The 20204-nt window shown below is 33.3% G+C and overlaps 1 protein-coding gene across 1 annotated transcript in view; it reads right to left on the bottom strand.

The window, feature by feature from the left end:
* CFAP47 (cilia and flagella associated protein 47) overlaps nt 1–20204 on the bottom strand; it is a 489567-nt gene that overhangs the window by 77107 nt on the left and 392256 nt on the right. Inside the window, 1 exon segment of the mRNA XM_036839258.1 lies at nt 18520–18618. Within this exon segment, the coding sequence (XP_036695153.1) occupies nt 18520–18618 (99 nt within the window).

Raw genomic sequence — 20204 nt, 5'->3', positions numbered from 1 at the left:
CTGTAGAATGATGGGGAATAAAGTAAGATTAGCTTTTGTAATAACTTATAAGGGAAAATAATCTGAAAAAGAATCTATCTATCCATCTATCCATATCTATATCTCTATCTATATATCTGAATCACTTTCCTGTACACCTGAAACTAACACAACATTGTAAATCAACTATACCTCAATTAAAAAAAAATGAAAAAAAAAGATAATGTATAAGAAATGAGGGCCATAAGTATAGACAACCTTTCAAGTTGTTTTGCCATAAAGAGGGATCAGAGAAATGGGATAGTACCTGGCAGGGATAAGGGGTAAAGAGAGGCATGTCTTTTAACATTAAGAGGTATTACTGCATGCTTGCTATGTTGATAGGCATAATCCCACAAGAATTATTACACAGAAGACATAGGAAAGAGCTGGAGAGCTCCACATAGTTGAGTAGGCATGGGATTCAGTGAACAGGTAGAGGGCTGGCCATAAGAACACAAAGAGCTTTTCCAATGTAATGGGAGGAGAGGCAAGGCACATGGATGAAAATAAAATTAGGCTGGTGGATGTAATGGAAGAACCAGACAATTAGATTCTGATTTGACTCTATATTCTTAATGAAATGGGAAGAAAGAATATCAGATGAGAGAAGGGGAGGAAATGCTGAATGTCAGTAGTGGTCATCAGGTTTCAATTCACTGTAGGAAATTTTACTAAAGGAAAAGAATGTGTCATCAAAAGTTCATCATTCACTCACAGTTTACTTATTTCTCTATCTCCCTTTCTATCTATCCATCTCTACATCCATCAACCACTCTACCTATTGTAAAAGCCCCAAATTCTCTAAATCCTAAGAAGATATTAGTCCTCTCTCTGTTAGAATATTTATCTGTATTTCTGAAGCTAAGAAAATTGTATAAAATGACAGAAAAGAGAAATGGTACTGTGAGCCTTGGGTTCCATTTTACAAGCCCAGACCATATAAAATATTTTAATTAGTTCGATTTTCATTCTCTTCATAGAAATATTCTAGTGGTAGAAGTAGGTCTAAATCTCAGGTTATAGAGATTTTTCTGAAGGGCAGGCATCCAGGCATCTTTGCATAACAAGAGCTATAGCTTTGTGTTTTACAATAAAATCAGCAGCTTCACTGATTAGCTTAGAAATCTGCTTGCTTTATGCTAAAAATCATAATTACAAATCTGTCTGATTGGAACCTGAGCTCATTTGTGTGGAAAATTGGTCACCTGACATAATAGGAAGGGAAATTTTACAAAAAACATGAAATTATGCTCAGCTGCCAACATAATTTAATAAACATTCATGACAATTATCTGGAGACCTGGGTATGCTTTACGTCAGGCAGCAGCACACATTAAATGCCACTAAACACTGAGTTCTTGAAGACGTTTTCCAACTCACAAGTAGCAACACTGAATTTGAAAAAACATTTTTTTCTGCATATAATATTTTTATTATTCATTGCCAAACTGCATGATATATGTTAACTAAAATCAACACGAGACATAGCAATTATCTCCCATGAGGAAAAAAACATACGTCTCTTTTCTAAACGCTTATTTAGCTCTAATTATTAACAATCACATAAATTATGTATATTTTATCTTTTAAAAAGTAGATATTATAGATACCAAACACAGTGTATATCATTAGCCTTCTGATTATTCTCTCTTATTATAATATGATATAATCCTTATCCATTATAAAAACATTTGAGATAATTATAAACATGCAGTTGTAAGAAATAAAGTACCCTTTACCCAGTTATCTCCCATGGTAACATCTTGTAAAGCTATAATGCAATACAAAATCCAAAATATTTACATTGAAATAGTGAAGATATAGAAGTTTCGGACTTCCCTGGTGGTGCCAGTGGTTAAGAACCCGCCTGCCAATGCAGGGGACACAGGTTCAACAGGTTCGAGCCCTGGTCCGGGAAGATCCCACATGCCGCAGAGCAACTAAGCCCGTGCGCCACAACTACTGAACCCGCGTGCCTAGAGCCCGTGCTCTGCAACAAGAGAAGCCACCGCAATGAGAAGCCCGTGCACCGCAACGAAGAGTAGCCCCCGTTCGCCGCAACTAGAGAAAGCCCGCGCACAGCAACAAAGACCCAACGCAGCCATAAATAAATAAATAAAAATAAAAATAAAAATAAAAAAAAGAAGTTTCATCACCACAAGTATCCCTCTGGTTGACCTTTTACAGACATCCCTACCTCCCCCACTACTCTAACCCTGAATACTACTATTCTCCATTTCTGTAATTTTGTCACATCAAGAATACTCTATGAATGGAATCATATAGTATATAAATCTGGGGGATTGGCTTTTTCACTCAGAATAATACCCTGGATATTCAATCAAGTTGTTGTACTTATCAATGCTTTGTTCCTTTCTATTGCTGAATACTACACAGTGGTATAGATATAACACCGTTTGTTTAACCATTCACACTTTGAAGGGCATCTAGGTTGTTTTCAGACTTTGGTTATTACAAATAAATCTGCTATGAACATTCAGGCACATATTTTTGAATGACATAAATTTTTACTTTTCTGGGATAAATTCCCATGAGTGTAATTGTTGGATGGTAGGGTAATTGCATGTTTACTTTGATAAGAAACAACCAAACAGTTTTCCAGAATGGCTGTACCCTTTTACATTCCCACCAGCAATGTATGAGTGATCCAGTTTCTCTACATCTTTCCTAATACTTGATGTCACTATTTTTTATTTTAGCCATTCTGATAGGTTTGTAGTGAAAACTCCTTGTGTTTTTATTTTGCATTTCTCTAAAGATTAATGATGTTGAACATCTCTTCATGTGCTTATTAACCATCAGTATATTTTCTCTGGTGAAATGCCTATTCATATTCTTTGCCCATTTTCTAAAAATGGTATTTTTATTAGTGAGTTTTCAGTATGTTTTATATATTCTAGATACTAACCCTTTGTCACATATGTGGTTTGCAAACATTTTCTCCCAGTTTATAGCTTTCCACTTTATCATCTTCTCACGGGCTTTTATGGAGAAAAATATTTTAGTTTGATGTCCAATTTATTAATTTTTCCTCTTATGGGATTTTTTATTGGTTAAAAGCAAGAACTATTTGCTTAGCATTGTGTCAATTTTTGCATAAGGTCTGAGCATCCTGGCTGGAATTGCATTAAACCTATAAATCAAGTGGGATAGAACTGACATCTTTACTATATTGAGTCTTCCAATTCATGAAGAGAGTGTATCTCTCTATTTATTTAAAAGTCATTTGATTTTGTCATTTTCAGCATACAAGTCCTGAACATGCTCTGTTAGATTTACTTCTAAGTAATTTATTTATTTGGAGAGATTACAAACAATATTAGATTTTAACTTTCAGTTTCCACATTTTCGCTGGTAATATATATAAATACGATTGATTCTTTGTGTGTCGTTCTTATTTACCATGACCTTGCTGAATTCACTTAATACTTCTACAAGCTTTTTTTTTTTTTTTTTAAGATTCCTTGTGATTTTCTGGTAGATAATCATGTGATATGAAGATAAGGACAGTTCATTTCTTTCTTTCATTCTATTTGCCTTTCATTTTTCTTTACTTGCCTTATTGCACTGGCTGGGACTTCCAACAGTATGATAAACGCTGAGAGTGACATCCTTGTGTTGCTCCCTATTTTAGAGAGAAAGTATTCAATGTTTCATAACTGAAGGTGACATTATATTTTCTATACTGAATGACCTGTGATCTTTTTCCTTTATTCTTTTTAAGAGAGTAGATTACATTAATGAAATTTCAAATGTTCAACCAGCCTTTACATTTGGAATAAATGCCAATATGCTCATGGGTATATTTTTTTGTTATATATTTTGATGGGTTCATTTTATTAATATTTGTTGAAGATTTTTGTGTCTAATTTCAGGAACAGTATTAGTCTGTAGCTTTCTTTAACTGTGATATGTTTCTAGTTTTTGTATCAGGGTCATGCTGTCCTCATAGAATAAGTTGGAAGGTGTTTTTTCCTCTTCTCCATCTTGGAATAATTTGAGAAAGATTGGTGTTAATTCTTCTTTACATGTTTGGTAGAATTTGCCAGTGATGCCATTTGGGCCTAAAGATTTCGCCTTGGAAGTTTCCCAATTATTAATTTAATTTCTTTAATAGACGACTACTCATATGATGTATTTCATCTTTGGTGGATTTTGGTAGTTTGGAATTTACGAGAAATGGATCAGTTTCTCCTAAGTTGTTGAATTTATGTGTTTATAGTTGTTCATAATACTGCCTTATTTTTCTAATGTCTTAGGTTATCTGTAGTGATGTTGCCATGGGTTACTTGAACATATTTTAGGATTTTAACTGACTTATAGTGTTTTTGAGTCTATCACTTCATACAATTTTCTTAGTTGTTTAAAATGGTAATTCAATATACATACGCAACTTATTGCTTTCCATAGGTATCAATGTTTAATTGAATGAAATGTATCAATATGTACCTTATGTTTTAAAATGTACTCAGGATTTGTTTTAATCCGGTATGGTGAGACATACAGACACAGAAATGACTGTCATGAAGAAAGAAGTTTTATACTCACATATCCCTAGGAACGGGAGGCATAGTATGCCATGCAGGGACACATGGGGAATCATCAAAATTAGTCATGGGGTGAGGGAATGGCCAAGAGCCTTTACTGTGGTTTTCATGGGAAGACTAAGCAGGTTTAGGATAGAGGGTATTTTCCTTACGATAGATCACAAATTCTAGAAGATGGTGTGGTAAAGTTTTAGGATTTAGAAAGGAGTGGAAGTTGTGGTTAAGAAAAAAAAAAAGTGATGTACACTGCCACTGGGGATATGAATGTTGAGAATGAGGGATGACCTGGAAGAACAGGTGCTCATATGGTAACAGATACAAAAAAGGATAAATACATACTTATATACTTCCTGATGAAAGAAAGATAGATGGTGGTGGTAAGATCTCACACTTGCACTATGAGGATGAGACTTTAGAGGTGGAAAAGAACGGATAACTTAGCAAATATACATTACATATAAGGATTTGCTAATGGCTTAAAAATAATCCATCAATTATTCAACATTCTCTAACTACCTAAACATAGGCATATACTTTGCTATATATAAGCTTAGCATTCTTAAAACTCAGGTCTCATAAATAACAAGCTAATGCCAAATGCTGAATTTGCTAACGTACTCATGAATTGAGTGCTTGTCTGCAAGACAAATGTCTCAGCATCTGCATTTTCCTCCTATCAGTTTCTTCCTGATAAGAAGTTTTGATAAAGATTACGGCACCATTTATATTTGATAATAAGATAAATAACACTCAAAGTTGGCGTCTTCTGCTGTTATCGAGGGGTTAGGGATTTCAGAGCATGCCCACTTGCTACAGGAAAAGAAATCAATTAGAGCTACAAGAATTCAGGAAGAATACAAGTGGCAAAAGGTAATGAATGGTTGTGCCTAGTCAAAATAGGGAAATCCTAGAATGGATGTTCTCCTAAAATGCATTCACCATATTCCTTTTATGAGATAACTGAAAAAACAGAAATCTAATCCTTTTGTAAGATTAAATTTTGACTTGTCCATAGAGCTGGTGACAGTAGAGTTTCGACTGTGTACTCATTTCCTACACATGGAGACCATGACAACTTATATCCATCTGATTTTCCTTTTAGACTTAAATATAAATAGGGGTGTCAGCTAAAAGAAGAAGAAAAAATAACAATTTCAGTTCAGGTGTAATTGGATTTTTGACATATCAGAGCTCTGATTACATTTGACAGATGCATATTGATTTTCATTTTAAGCTCTTCTTATCCAACATACTTGGTTATTTCTGGAATTTTTTGCTTTAAATTAAATAAAGGTTTGAAGTGATAGAAGATTTTAATTAACTTCACTGACAATGTAATACCTACCCTGGAATTGGAGTCTGATATTATATTTTTTCATACAAAATAAACATAATGAGAAATATCATATTTATGTAGCATAAAGCAGGAATTTTGTTTTTTAGAATGCACCAAACAGGTCATAAGGTATGGCTTAAAACATGTTCTCACTTATCAGAGTCTAAGAATTAAAACAAAAATGTGAAGTCTACAAAACTGCATTGTTTCTCAAAAGTGACCCAAATGTGCTAAAGCTGTCACCACTGTTACTCTCTCTCCACACTTTATTTACAGTTTCCATCTCTTGAGGCTCTTGCATAGAAGCTAATGCATTGTATGTTTTTCCATACCCGTGGATTCTGTGCCAGTGATCTTCAACAGTCTTACCCTGATTTCTTCTCTATCTCATACATGTGGATAAATGCCCAATTTTAAGCATGTTTTATGTTTTCCCCAAGACAGGCACTTGATACTTGATCCGAACATAATAAAAACATCATTAGACCAGTAAAATGTGAAAGAGTATATTCCATTTACAAAACAAAATTTCTCTAACTAACGTCCTGTTGTATTCCAAAACTAGTAGAAAAGTATATAATTGACTTTTCATTTTACTTCTGAGCACTTTTATTCTAAATTTTTCTTTTTTATGCCTTTTCTAGCACCTAAAGAAAAAAGGGTTCCATTTTTTTAAGAAAATATTTTAAACTTAACATCGAAATTAGCATAATTGTTCCAAAACAATTATCCTGAACCTATATAGATCAGTTTTTATTAATGTTACCAATACAGAATGATAGAATCTTTGAGTTCTAACTTAATGGTCCTCATTTATAACCTCCCAATGAGTGTAGCAACATATTGTAAGAAGTCTATGCAAGACGGCCCCTCAGGAACCATTTGGACCCATCATCTGATGAGGAATTCCTATTTCTTATGGTACTCAGTGAAACAAAATTAGAAGGTTTTTCCTTGTTTGAGCCCCTAGTTCCACTGCTTAGAACTAACCAGTCTCTGGTTGAAGTTCTGCCCTCAGCAGGGATACAGAAAATTAAACTCTTGTCTTCCACACTTGGAGAAACTATTTTTCCAAGCTCACTATAATCTATCCCCTCAAGCACTAGACCCAGTTCTATATGTTTGCCAGTATCTTGCTAGTTATTCAGATTTTCAAGGACTTAACATCCTGACTATCTTGTCTCTGCTGGGTCCTTTACTAGGCGGTCCAAAACCGGTAAGCTCAGCTATGTGTTATATTTCACCTATGATGAATGATTTCCTGGATCTCTAAATACTGTCCTTGAATTTCTAACTCCATGGACTACCTGCCCATTAGGACATCACCACTTACACCTAGATTATAACATGTTGTCTGTTGCTTTATCCTTAATGCAAGATTTTCCAAATTTCCAATTTCACTCTTTCCTAACAGGTATAATTATGTCTGGTTTCTGCAGCACCAGTGTAAATTCAATCAATAGGTCTAGTTGGAGGTTTTGGCTACAAGTAGAATTGTCTAGCTATTTATAAGGTATTTATTAGCCATTTCCTAAGATATGACAAAGGATCCTTCATCAAGCAATATCCATGCAAAGAAGCAATCTATTTTCTAGTATCTTAATAGATAGCATGTTTAATAGACCCAAATTATCTAGGTATGATCTAATTAGTTCATAGCAATTACCTATATTCTCATACCTGAGAAAAGCAATTTTACTATCATGATTGAAATTTACTTTACATTTGTAGATAATCTTACTACAAAATATGTTATCAAGAATGAAGGGACTTCTCTGGTGGTGCAGTGGTTAAGAATCCGCCTGCCAATGCAGGCGACACGGGTTCGAGCCCTGGTCCGGGAAGATCCCACATGCCGCGGAGCAACTAAGCCCACAAGCCACAACTACTGAGCCCGTGTGCCACAACTACTGAAGCCCGTGCGCCTAGAGCCTGTGCTCCGTAACAAGAGAAGCCACCACAATGAGAAGCCTGCGCACCGCAACGAAGAGTAGCCCCCGCTCGCCGCAACCAGAGAAAGCCCACATGCAGCAACAAAGACCCAACACAGCCAAAAATAAATAAATAAATAAATAAATTAATTAATTAATTGAAAAAAAAAGAAAGAGGTAAGCCAAACCCAACAATGTGCTCCCAAGCCACACACCACGTATTCAATTTATGCTACTGGTGCTTTGAACCCACACGTGAGACATTCTGATCTCCAAAATACTATGTCTTGAAGACCACAGTCAAACATTGTAGAATATTGAGATTAATTATACATTTGGCATTCTAGCATACTGACTTTCTCTTCCTGTTTTTTGTAATACATAAAGTTGCTAAATAGTCTATGGTTTTACGTAAGACATAGATGACATGGACTCCAACAAGACTCTGTCAGCAATTTATTATAGCCGTCAGTGCAGGTTGATTCATGCATTCACTTTTTCCCTTCGGTAAGGACTTTTCTAGCCACCCTATTCAAAACTGCACCTCCAACACTATGACTGTCTTTAACCCCTTCCCCTGCCTAATTTCTCCCCCCATCCTATTTGATCATTGTCTGTCTCTTTCCATGAGCATGTAAATCCCAGGAAGGCAGAGATTTTTGTCTATTTGGCTCCCTGTGTATCTATAGAACTTAGAACGGGATCTTAGCATATGGTAGTTCTTAATAAATATTAGTATTTAAATGGATTCAGCAAGGAACTGTTCTAGTTGCTGGGGATACTGTAGGAAATGAGACAGAAAATATCTCTTGCATCATGGAACTTAACTTCTAGTGGAGAAAAAGAAGAGAATAAACAGATAACTGCATAATAGATTTCAAGTTAATTATTTAGGGAGAATTAGTGGAGGGTGCTTTCAGAGAAAACTTCTCTAAAGAAGTGACGTTTAGTGGAGGCTTCAAGGATTTGGAGAAAGTTAAACAAGAAGTTGGGTAAGAGTGTTGCAACCAGAAGTGTGAGCAATGTAAAAGCTTAAATAGGAATTGGCTCAGAATGTTGATGCAGTCAGTAGCTCAGTGAAGGGTGGGAAAGAGTAGAGAAGGTAAGGTCAGAAAGAAAAGCACGGACCAGGTCATGGCGGGCCTTTCTGACCTCACCTCCTAATGTTGAAGTGGAAAACATGGGAAGGTTTTAAACAGCATAGTGATACAACCCAATTTTTGTTTTACCAGAAATCGCTCTGTCTTCTGTGTGCAGATTAGAGTATGGGGTATAAGACTGAAATACAGGAAGCAGTTGCAGTAGTTCGGGTGGTATAGTCTAGGGTGGAGGTGCTAAAAAGTGATCAGAAATGGGATATATTTTTATGGCTTTGCTATCAGTATTTACTCATGGGCTGGAAATTTGCAATGAGAAAATAAAAGAAATCAAGTATGACTCCTAGGTTTTTGGAAAGATAAACTGGATAAATAATGGTGTCATTGACTAAGATGAAGAATTATTTGGGGAATAAACTAGCATGGGTGAGGAGACAGGTATATCAAGCATAATATTTAGTAAGAGATACCTGTAAGATATCCATGTGAAGATGAAAACATGCAGCTGAAACTCAGGAGGAAGTTTAGAGTTGGAGATATAAATTAAGAGGCCATGTATAGATGGTATACACAAGGCTGAAAAAAAAAAGTCCAGGAAGATATTATAACTGGGGAAGAGACTGGGATAAGCCCTAAATCAAGCCAACATCTAGAATTCTGATAGCAGGTAAGAGACAGAAAAGAAGATTTAGAGGAACTGAACAATGACATCGGAGGAAAACTAAAGCCAAGTGAATATAACATTTTAAGGAGAAAAAAAGACAACTACGCCAAAGGCTACTGAGAGATAAAGTAAGATAAGGACATAGCACTGACCTACAGATAATGAAACATAAAAGTCGTGATTTCCTAGACAAAGGCAATTTCAGTCAAACTGTCAAGATTAAATCGTCACTGAAGTGAGTTTGAGAATTGGAGAAAAAGAAGTCAAGACATTCTGTACAGCAAAGGAAACCATCAATAAAATGAAATGGCAACCTACTGAATGGGAGAAAATATTTGCAAATCATATATCTGATAAGGGATTAATATCCAAAATATATAAAGAATCCATACACTCAATGGCAAACAAACAAACAAACAAACAAAAAACACAAACCCCAAAACAATCTGATCACAAATGGGCAGAATATCTGAATGGATATTTTTCCAAAGAAGACATACAGATGGCTAATAAGTACCTGGAAAGATGTTCAACATCACTAATGCAAATCAAAACCACAATGAGATATAGCCACATGCCTGTTAGAATGGCTGTCATCAAAATGATATGAGATAACAAGTGTTGGTGAAAATGTGGACAAAAGGGAACCCAGCACAATGCCCTAAGTGCCCACTGATGAATGGATAAAGAAAACGTGGTATATACAATGGAATAGTATTTAGCCATAAAAAGGAATGAAATCTTGCCATTTGCAACAACATGGATGGATCTCAAGGGCATTACACTAGGTGAAATAAGTTAGACAGAGAAAGAGAATACATAATATATATAATATATAACTGAATCACTTTGCTGGTACAACTGTAACTAACACAATATTGTAAATCAACTGTGCTTCAATTAAAAAGTTTTTAAATTAATGATATGGAAAAGTTTTACAAATTAATGGCAGATATAAAACAATGTAGTATCATTAAAAATTGGCAAAAGTTATGAAAATGCAATTTACAAAAAGTCAAATGTAAACATTAATGTTAGATCTGAAAGTTCTGCTTCATGGAACCCAATGGACTTCTTACATTAGCCAGCTGAATGGCTTCATGTTGACAACAGAGGCATTAATTTTCAAAGAAGGGGATGTTACCTAACATTTATCTGTCTACCTACATATCTATATTTAAATAAAGCTAAAATAGAATACTGACATTTTTAAAAGTCACATAAAAATGACACTAACTAAAATCATATCTGATTAGTTTCAATTAGATATAGAAAATTATGTGGAAAAACAAAGGCCTGATGTTTTAAAGAAAAATATAAATAGAGCAACACAGTTAAATGTATCGTCCCTATGTGCTTTTCTGCCAGGAATCTTTATCTAACCAGAAGTAGGATTCCCTAACATTGAAATTACTCTGTGGACAACAATCTAAGTTAAGGCTCTAAATATTTTCTTTTAAATTGAAGATAAAATTTCATTAGTCCTTACAGAAATTATTTACACTGTGTAAAATGTTTTGAATAGTGTGCTAATCCTTTTACCATTGCATCATGGAATATCAAGAGTACTAAAGCGATATGATAGTCATTATATGAGTACTTTTAATTATATTACCCTTTCTCATTAAAATGACTAAAGGTTTTCTATTCTTGAGTAAAGCGTTATTTTAAGCAAAGCCTTTTTTGTTATCTGGGAAGCAATAAGAGAAAATATAATAGTGAGCTGTTACACTTAAAATCAGTAATAAAATATTAAGTATAAATGATCATAAAGGTAGCTTATATTATGTGACAACAAATTGTATATTTTCTGTTGCTCTAATATCACAAAAATAATGAGATATATTGTTAATACTATCACTTTTTTAAAAGGTGATCTAAAGTGGTTTTAAGCATGATTTGTCCATTAGAACACATGCAAAAAACATTTAAAAAATAAAATTTAAATGTTTTTGAAGGCACAAAGCTGCTGAACTAGTGAAAATACATAAAATGACATTGATACAAAGATTCAATATCACAGAAATGTCATTTCTTCTTACATGTATAGAGTTATAATTTAAATTATAAATTTAATTCCAGTAAATATTCTATCAGTTTTTCTCTGGAGGTAGTCAAGTTTATTATAAGGTTCCTACAGATAAATAAATAGGGAAGAACAGCCAATAAAATCTTAGAAAGGAAAAGCAATATGAGAGAGCCATCTTCACCACGTATTAAAGCACATTATAAAGCCTCTCTAATTAAAACAGTGTAGTTTTGGCTCTAAAAGACAGATCAGTAGAATAGTAGAGATAACCCAGAAAGAACCCAAGTACATATGGCAGTCTATGATAATGTTGGCATGTCAAATCAGTAGGGATAAGATGGGCTTTTAAATAAATCTTGAAGAAATAGATAGTCATTTGGGTAAATTAGGTGGAGAGAAACACCATGTTCTTGGATTGAAAGACTCAATAAGTCAGTATTTCTAAGATGCCAGTTGCCCCCAAATCAATGTATAGTTTCAATACAATTCGAAGTCCTCACGGGGGTATGTGTGTGTATCTGTGTTCCTGTGTGTGTTTGGAAATTAACTAGCTGATTCTGAAATTATTATGAAAGTGCAAAGGATCTAGAATAACTATGAAAATCTTGAAGAAGAGGAAAAATTTGAAGGATTTACGTTACTACATGTTAAGACTTGCCATATAGCTATAGTATTTAAGACATATGGTATTGGTGCAAAAATATATGAATAGACAACTAGAAATGAATAGAGTACAGAAAGAGACTCATACACATTCTGCCAATGGATTTAGGAGAAAAGTGTCACTGCAATTTAAGAAAGGATGGCTTTTTCTTTAAATGGTGCTAGGACAATTAGGTACACATAATGAATAAAATGAACCTTGACTCTGATATCTTATCATATTTAAAATTATTGAGAAAAGTATCAGGAAAACTGAATAATGCTTCTAGTAAAAAGAGGAACATATCTTCATGACTTTATGTCCCAAGCTATTAAGATTATTGCCAGTATACAGTACCTAGATATCAACTTTCTGGGAGAATTGCCTTCAGCCGAAGAGAGTCACCTGACCAAGGTTAAACTCCTTTCCAGCATTAGACTACATTTCATGATGGATTGATGGGATGGGGGGTGGGAGGGTTGTGGGTGAGGAAATGAGATATAAAATCCTGGCTTCCTCATCCCAAATTGGGGAAAGTCTTAAGAACTATCCTAGTTTTGGTGCTTGCCAGGGTGTGAAATGACACCTTTGTCCCCACCTCCCTCTGTTCAGTTTTGCTTCATCCTCTTCTTCCCCCAGTACTGTTGATCCTCATACACTTCTCCCTAATACAATTCCTGCATGCTCACCTCCTTCTCAGAGACTGCTTCCCAGGAAAACCTTTTTTGCAACAGTGACATTTAAGGTACTTCTGAGTGAAAGTTGGACAGATATTTAAAATTTTTATTTTATTATTTACTGATTGACGTTTTAAAGCTGTCTTCTATTTATAACAGTATTTTGTAGTTGAGTAAGAGCCCAAGCCCTACATTCAAGCACAAGCTCCAGCACATACTGTGGGTGTGATCTTGGATATAACTCCTACACGTCTCAGTATACTCATCTCTAGCATAGGGGTATTAATAGAATCTATCTCATAGGGTTGTTGTGAAGACTAAATGAATTAATATTTGTAAAGTGCTTAAAATAGTTCCTGGAACAGAGTACATTGCTACTGCTCATGACAAGTGACACTGCTTTCTATTAAAATACAATTAGGTAAATTATTATATAGGTGATACAAGGGAATGCCAAAATTTGTGAAAGTGGTATATGAATTTGCTGATTTTTTAAAATTAAAATGTTGAATGAATAGAATACATAAAGGATTAGGGATATCAAAAGGAAGAACAAGTTTGAATTATTTTTTAAATATAGTTATAGATATAGATATCTACAAAGTTGGATACTCTTAAAATACGGATATAAATACAGAAATAGATATCTACTGTCCTGTAAGATATCCTTTTCTAGAAAAGGTATTCACCAAGGTAACAAGACTGTTTCATCAATGAGTAGTTGATGAAAATTAAAATCATTTGTCTCATAACTGTGTCACCTAAAGAACAAATGGATTTCAGAAGAAAAATAACTGCTATTTATTTCTTTGTTCATTTTTCAGAAATATATTTCCTGGCATGTACTGGCAGTGTACTAGGTCTTGTTTCATCTAAAACTGAAGAAAATCAGGAATCCACCTTTGGGTTTACCTATTGTCACCTATACAAGTAATACTAATAAACAATACTTGTATATACCTTTAGTGTTTAGACATTTCTTCACATGCACAACTGCGTTTGTTCTTCAAAAAATATCCTATTAGGTGAAACTGATTTTCATTTCTTCTGATGTCCAAAACAGGGTCTAGAGAGTACAGAAACCAGCTCAAGCTAACACAGCTTTTCCACATTACAGTCATAACTAGAACACAGATTCTCACACTGCAAGTCTAATGCCCTATCCCTGCAGCTTGACTCCTTTACTAAAGTCCTACATCTAATTTTATACATATATAGATTTGTAAACTAGTACCTTACTCTCCAGCGCTACACTATGATATATAATAATGCTAATCCACCCGCCCCCATTTTTTTTTAAACTATCACAGTCAGAGGACCCAGGAAAATGTTTCAGCTAAGATTTTTTTCTCAAGAGTTTAATCTTGATTTGGCTTCAGTGACATTTGATTACTTCCTAGTAAAAGAGAAAAGGAACACTGCAACTCTTATACATGTATCAGCGTTGTAGAAGGATGGCTTCTGAGATCACAATTCACCTATACTCTTGTCTCATTTTTGGTTACTCGACCTAATTAGATGTGTAGACAAGAATGAGCTTCAAACTGAAAACCTGGCAGGTTAAGATTCTTCGCTGACAGGAAGACCCTTTTTTTTTTTTTTTTTTAAACTCCTGCCTAGTTTCTGTCACCAGTTTTGAAAGAAAGATAATGAAAATAACAGTGAAACTACTAAAAACAAAATGAAGTATTTAGCTATCTATAGCCTAGTACGGAACTCATTCTAAGGAAGAAAAATTCTAGGAAAACAAAAATGTTTCCTTGGAGGAATGAAATGGATGTGAACATCTTTTTCCAATGTAAAAAAAAAATAGTGTCAATGGCTAGAGTTCTTGTCTTGGTATGTATGTATGTACGTATTTATGTATGTATCTATCCATCCATCCATCTGTCCATCTATCGATCCATCCGCCCACCCACCCACCCATCCAATTTTATTAAGGGATTTCATAAATGCAAAGGAACTTAAAATTTCAGAAAGAAGTTAATATGAGGAGTATTTGCAGAAATTATTTTTATCCATGTCCTTTTGTCATATATAGAGCAAAATGTTGGTAAAGTCAGGCTGTGACTGGATGATGCATAGACCAGCTTACCATGGACCGAAGCAGCAGCATTCACATTTGAGGAATATATACTAGTCTTACCAGCTATCACTTGGTTTCCCTTTAATGCCTAGCACTTAACTGAATTGAACTGAATGCACTGTCACATTACTTGGCAAACTGGACGATACAAGTTTAGAACCTCTCCACTCAATCAATTCACCTGAGATCATGTAGATGTAGAAAGACTTAGTTTTAAGGATACATATGCTTTATATGGTATATGAGGTTTTCCCTAGAAGCAATTTTTACAATATGGTCAATGAATCCCAAAGTCTCTAAAAATGTCGATAGCAGTGTAAGAAACAGAGATCCCATTTCTGTTGTACCCTTACTGTTTATGCTCCCCAAATCATCAGGGATATCCATAATACTAATATTATAACATATAAGAATACCAGAGCAAATAACAAATTTCTTGAAAATAAACAAACCCCTTTGGAGATTTTATTATATACAGCAGCAGAGAATATATTTGGAACTGTCAACCCACTGCACAGTCAGGGTTGTCCAATGCTAGCTGAAAAATCCAGCAAAGACGGCATTAAATTTGAAAACCATCTGAAGACAGAAAGAGCAATATAAATTATAATTAAGAAAGTACGCTTAGGGACCTCCCTGATGGTCCAGTGGCTAAGACTCTGCTCTCCCAATGCAGGGGGCCCGGGTTCGATCCCTGGTCAGGGAACTAGATCCCACATGCCGCAACTAAGAGTTCACATGCCTCAACTAAAGATCCCGCGTGCTGCAACTAATGATACCACATGCTGCAACTAAAGATTCCGCATGCCGTAACTAAAGATCCCACATGCCACGACGAAGACCCCACACACGGCAATGAAGATCCCACATGCTGAACTAAGACCTGGTGCAGCCAAATAAATAAATGGATATTAAAAAATAAATAAATATCTATGTACCAAATGGCATTGCCTTAAAATATACAAAGCAAAATTTTAAAAAAAGAAAGTACATTTATAATTTTTCAAATTTGAAAATTTTAAAATGGAACACAAAATGTTAGTCTCTGTGTTGCATAGAAATTACATTATATATAATTGCTAACTGGATTATTTAGTTAGTTTTTAATTTGAAAACATCTTAAAAATCACTTGCTGCAGAATAAAGAACCAGGAGTTTAAAAAGAAACAAACAAACAAAAAATAAGCAGTCATTTCAATATATAAGTAGTCCAAAATTAGTAAACAAAGATGAAAATTTTATAAACTAATGCAATAAGATTGTTGACTTTGGTAAAAGAAACAATAATTTCCATAATTCCCATACTCTATGTTTAGAGTGAATGATTCCCTGCCATTTTATTAATTTATTTACCTTTTGACCACCTTTACCCATTATTTGTATTATTTAAATAAAAGTACTGCCACTGGAAACTTTATGTTTTTTTCATGGAAAAATGAACTTTATTAATATTTATAAATACTGTGCTCAAAAATATTGAGGAAATAAGTGGTCATGGATAAGAAGATTAAATATTGTAAAGATGTAGTTCTTCCCAAATTTGTCTATAGGTTTAATGTAATTTCAATCAAATGTTTACTGGGACTTTTCAGAACTTGTTAAAAAGTTGTTCTAAATTTTTTTCCAGAAGGATAAATAGATGATAAAAGGAAAGAAATGATTTAAATGATAATGAGAAAATAGAAATAAAATAAGAAAACATAAACCTGTAGGATTTAAACCATATGGCACTGGAACAAGACCGGAAATACAGATCTATGTAACAGAGTATAGATGATTGAATATAGGATGTCACATTGCAAAAATAAATAACAACAGAATAATAATTATTATTCAATTAAAAGATGGAAATCTTGCTAATTAAGGGGGAATCAAATTAGATTGTAATTACAGAGCAAAAAAGCAAAATCTGGATGAATTAAAGGAACAAATGAAAAAGATACCTACCTACCTACCTATAACTCTTTCCCCATTATAAAGGAGAAGAAAAAAAGAAAATAGAGGTGAAGTTTCAATTGATTCAAATGTAGAAAGGCTTTGAAAGTGCAGAATCAATGGAAAAAATGAAAAAAAAAGAAAATGTCTCATATATTTAATGGATAAGTAAAATTAAAATATAAGCAGACATATAAATAGTTACTACAAATACAACAAAGTTGTTATTTGGCATTGAGGTGATTTCCAATTTTTTCCTGTTATAAATAATTCAATATCAAACATCTCTGTGGATAAATAATCCATCTTTTGATTATTTCTTGTAAAGATCTCACCGGAATTGGAATTACTGGGTCCAAAACGTGATAATGTCTAAGTTTCTTTATATACATTACACAAAGTATTTTCCAGAAATTATGTAGTGATTTATACTCCACTAATCAGTGTTTGTTCCAATTTCATCACAGTTTAATTGAAATAGAAAAATTTTTTTAAAAAGGAAAAAGAAAACTTAGCTGGCTATCATTTAAATCAAGATCTATTTGAATATTAGGGACTTTGAACATATTTTCAGTCATTATTTGGACAGCGGTACTTCCTCTTTTGTGAACTGCAGTTCATACTCCTTTTAATACATTGCAAAGAAAGAGAAAACAAAGATGTTGAAATCAGACATATGGTAGTTCGGCTTTGCCAGTAAGCAACTGTTTTGATTTTGTGTAAGTTAATTTTTCTGAATTGCAATCTCCTTGATTCAATAATAATAATAATAACACCTATACAATGGAGTTGTTGTATCAAATGAAATAAATTAATGAGGTTCAGGATGCTAATAAAAATGACTATAGTAAATATAAACGAAAGTCATGAACCCACTTATATTGGAATGTTAGTAGTAGTTACTGATTTTAGTTATTATTTTTGTAATAATTATGTTAAGATAATTTGTATTTTATATGTACAATAATTATTATGATTAGTTTCTTGTAATGAAAAGTATTTTAAGCAAATTCATATTTTGTGAGCTTTAGATTTTTAAGCAAATTCATTATTTCTTATGCCTTAGATTTTTTTTTTCCTATTCATCAATATGCAGTTGGGATTACTAATACATGTACACCCTATAATACATTTTCAGGGAATTGTCAGCTTTGCAAAGATGGAATTATTTTCATAAGTGCGAGCAGCTTTAGCACACTAGGTATTTTTAATTTTCCAAAATCTTCTTTGACTCACACAGTTATGTATTAAGTGGCATGACATTCAACCATTCACAATCTCAGAGATAAGATTTTTTGCAAGTTGTATTCATGCGATAAGGAATGAAAAAAAAAAAGTGAAGATATAATGACTATATGTAAAGGTTATACTCTCCATGTTTTTCTATCAACTTACTAAAATTTGTGTCAAAATTTTTAACTTGTACATTTAATTTTCATTAAATATTTATTAAGACAACAAGACATATATTTCATCATCTCTGAAATGCGATAGCATATAGAATGACAGAAGATAAGGCAGAAATACTGTACCTTTTGTGTGACTCAGACCACTAAGCTTGAAGGCAGAAGTCTCTTCGAGGAAGCTGTCCCGGTATGGAGCCAGGACAAGATGCTTGTACTTCTCCTGACCTAATCAAAAAAAATATAAAGAGATATTACACTTCAATGTCACATTCAAGAGGAAAAACATCAGTGGAGATTGAAACAGAATCAAAACTTCCTTCTAATGGGAAATTTCTGAGATGATCATTTTCAAAGTACATTTTAAGATGAGATTTAAATGGCATTTTTGAAGAACACATTCAACACTATTAATGATTTTCTCTATAATACTCAAAAAATATTATAAAATCAACTCATAAATTCTTGGAATTTTAATTTAAACTATTCAAATAAAAGATATTACTGAGAGCCTGTTTGAACCTACCACATAAAAATGGAGTGTAGTAGTTAATATTTACACATGTATAAATATACACTTTTGCAATGTTAATAATTTAAACTAATATATGCAAAAATCAATCAATTTTTCAAAACGTGCTTATGGGCTACATAACATGTACTTGCTTTTAGTGCTACCATGTATAAAAAGTAAAAAACTCTGTCAGCACAGAAATTTATAATTTTAAGTATATTGAACTAGATATCAGCTGATGCCTTGGAAAGGAATTGGAGTGTTACAACTTCTAAGAAGGGGATTTTTGTAACATACAGTAAAATTGTATATATATTTACCATTTTGCCCATCAATACTACTTGTAGAAATACACCTTAAATATACAAAGGCATTATTTGCATAGCAGTATTTGTATAGCAAATTATTAGAAATAATGAAAAGATCCATGCACTGGAGACTAGTTGTGTATAAACAATAGTGCAGGAAAAAAACTGAGGTACTAAAAAATCATAAAAATCTATGAGAAAGATGTCTATTAACTATTTTACTAGGATTCCAGACATATAATTAGGTGGAGTTAGCAAGGTGCAAAAGAAATTATACAGTATTCTACCTTTGTGTAAGATAGAGGATGAAACAGAACCATGTGTGTACATATGCATTTATTCATATATACTCATTTTTGCAAAAATAAACACAGTATGGATAAATCAGAATCAAATGATGATGGTCATCTATATGATTGTTTGAGAAAGTGGTGGATGGTTGAGTTATGGGAATGGGATTTCTTTAAGTAGAACATTTTACATAGCTTTGAGTTTTGAACAATACGTGTTTTACAAATTCAAAAATAAATTTAGAAAGTGTGAAAAAGCAAAGCTAAAACTGAATTCAAATTAAAAATTAAAGAATCCATCTTTATATAAATTGACAACAAAACTATACAGAATAAAGAATTAATTAAAGAATATTTTGGCCATAGTTCTCTGACTGTTCTATTGTAGTATAATATATTCCAGGAGGAAAAATCAACTGCAAAGATAGCTTTAGATTTAGTAGTTTTCAGTTCCTTTTTCTTTTCTTCTCTCTCTCTCTCTCTCTTTTTTTGGTAGTTAAGAATATAGTAATTTAGAAAATATAAGGGGTATATAGGTATGATAGAGCAAATGGGTACTGAATTGATGTGTTGGGAGTGAGGTTTTTCACATGGGAGAAGAGAAAGTGAGGTGAATTGAGGAAGAACCTTATGGTGTAGGATCGGAATAGGAGGTATCAGTATGAGATAATTGTTTTTAATAATTATTTTAATAATTATACT

Source organism: Balaenoptera musculus, chromosome X, assembly GCF_009873245.2.
Source record: "Balaenoptera musculus isolate JJ_BM4_2016_0621 chromosome X, mBalMus1.pri.v3, whole genome shotgun sequence".
Lineage (NCBI taxonomy): Eukaryota > Metazoa > Chordata > Mammalia > Artiodactyla > Balaenopteridae > Balaenoptera > Balaenoptera musculus.
This window is presented reverse-complemented; position numbering and strand designations above follow the sequence as displayed.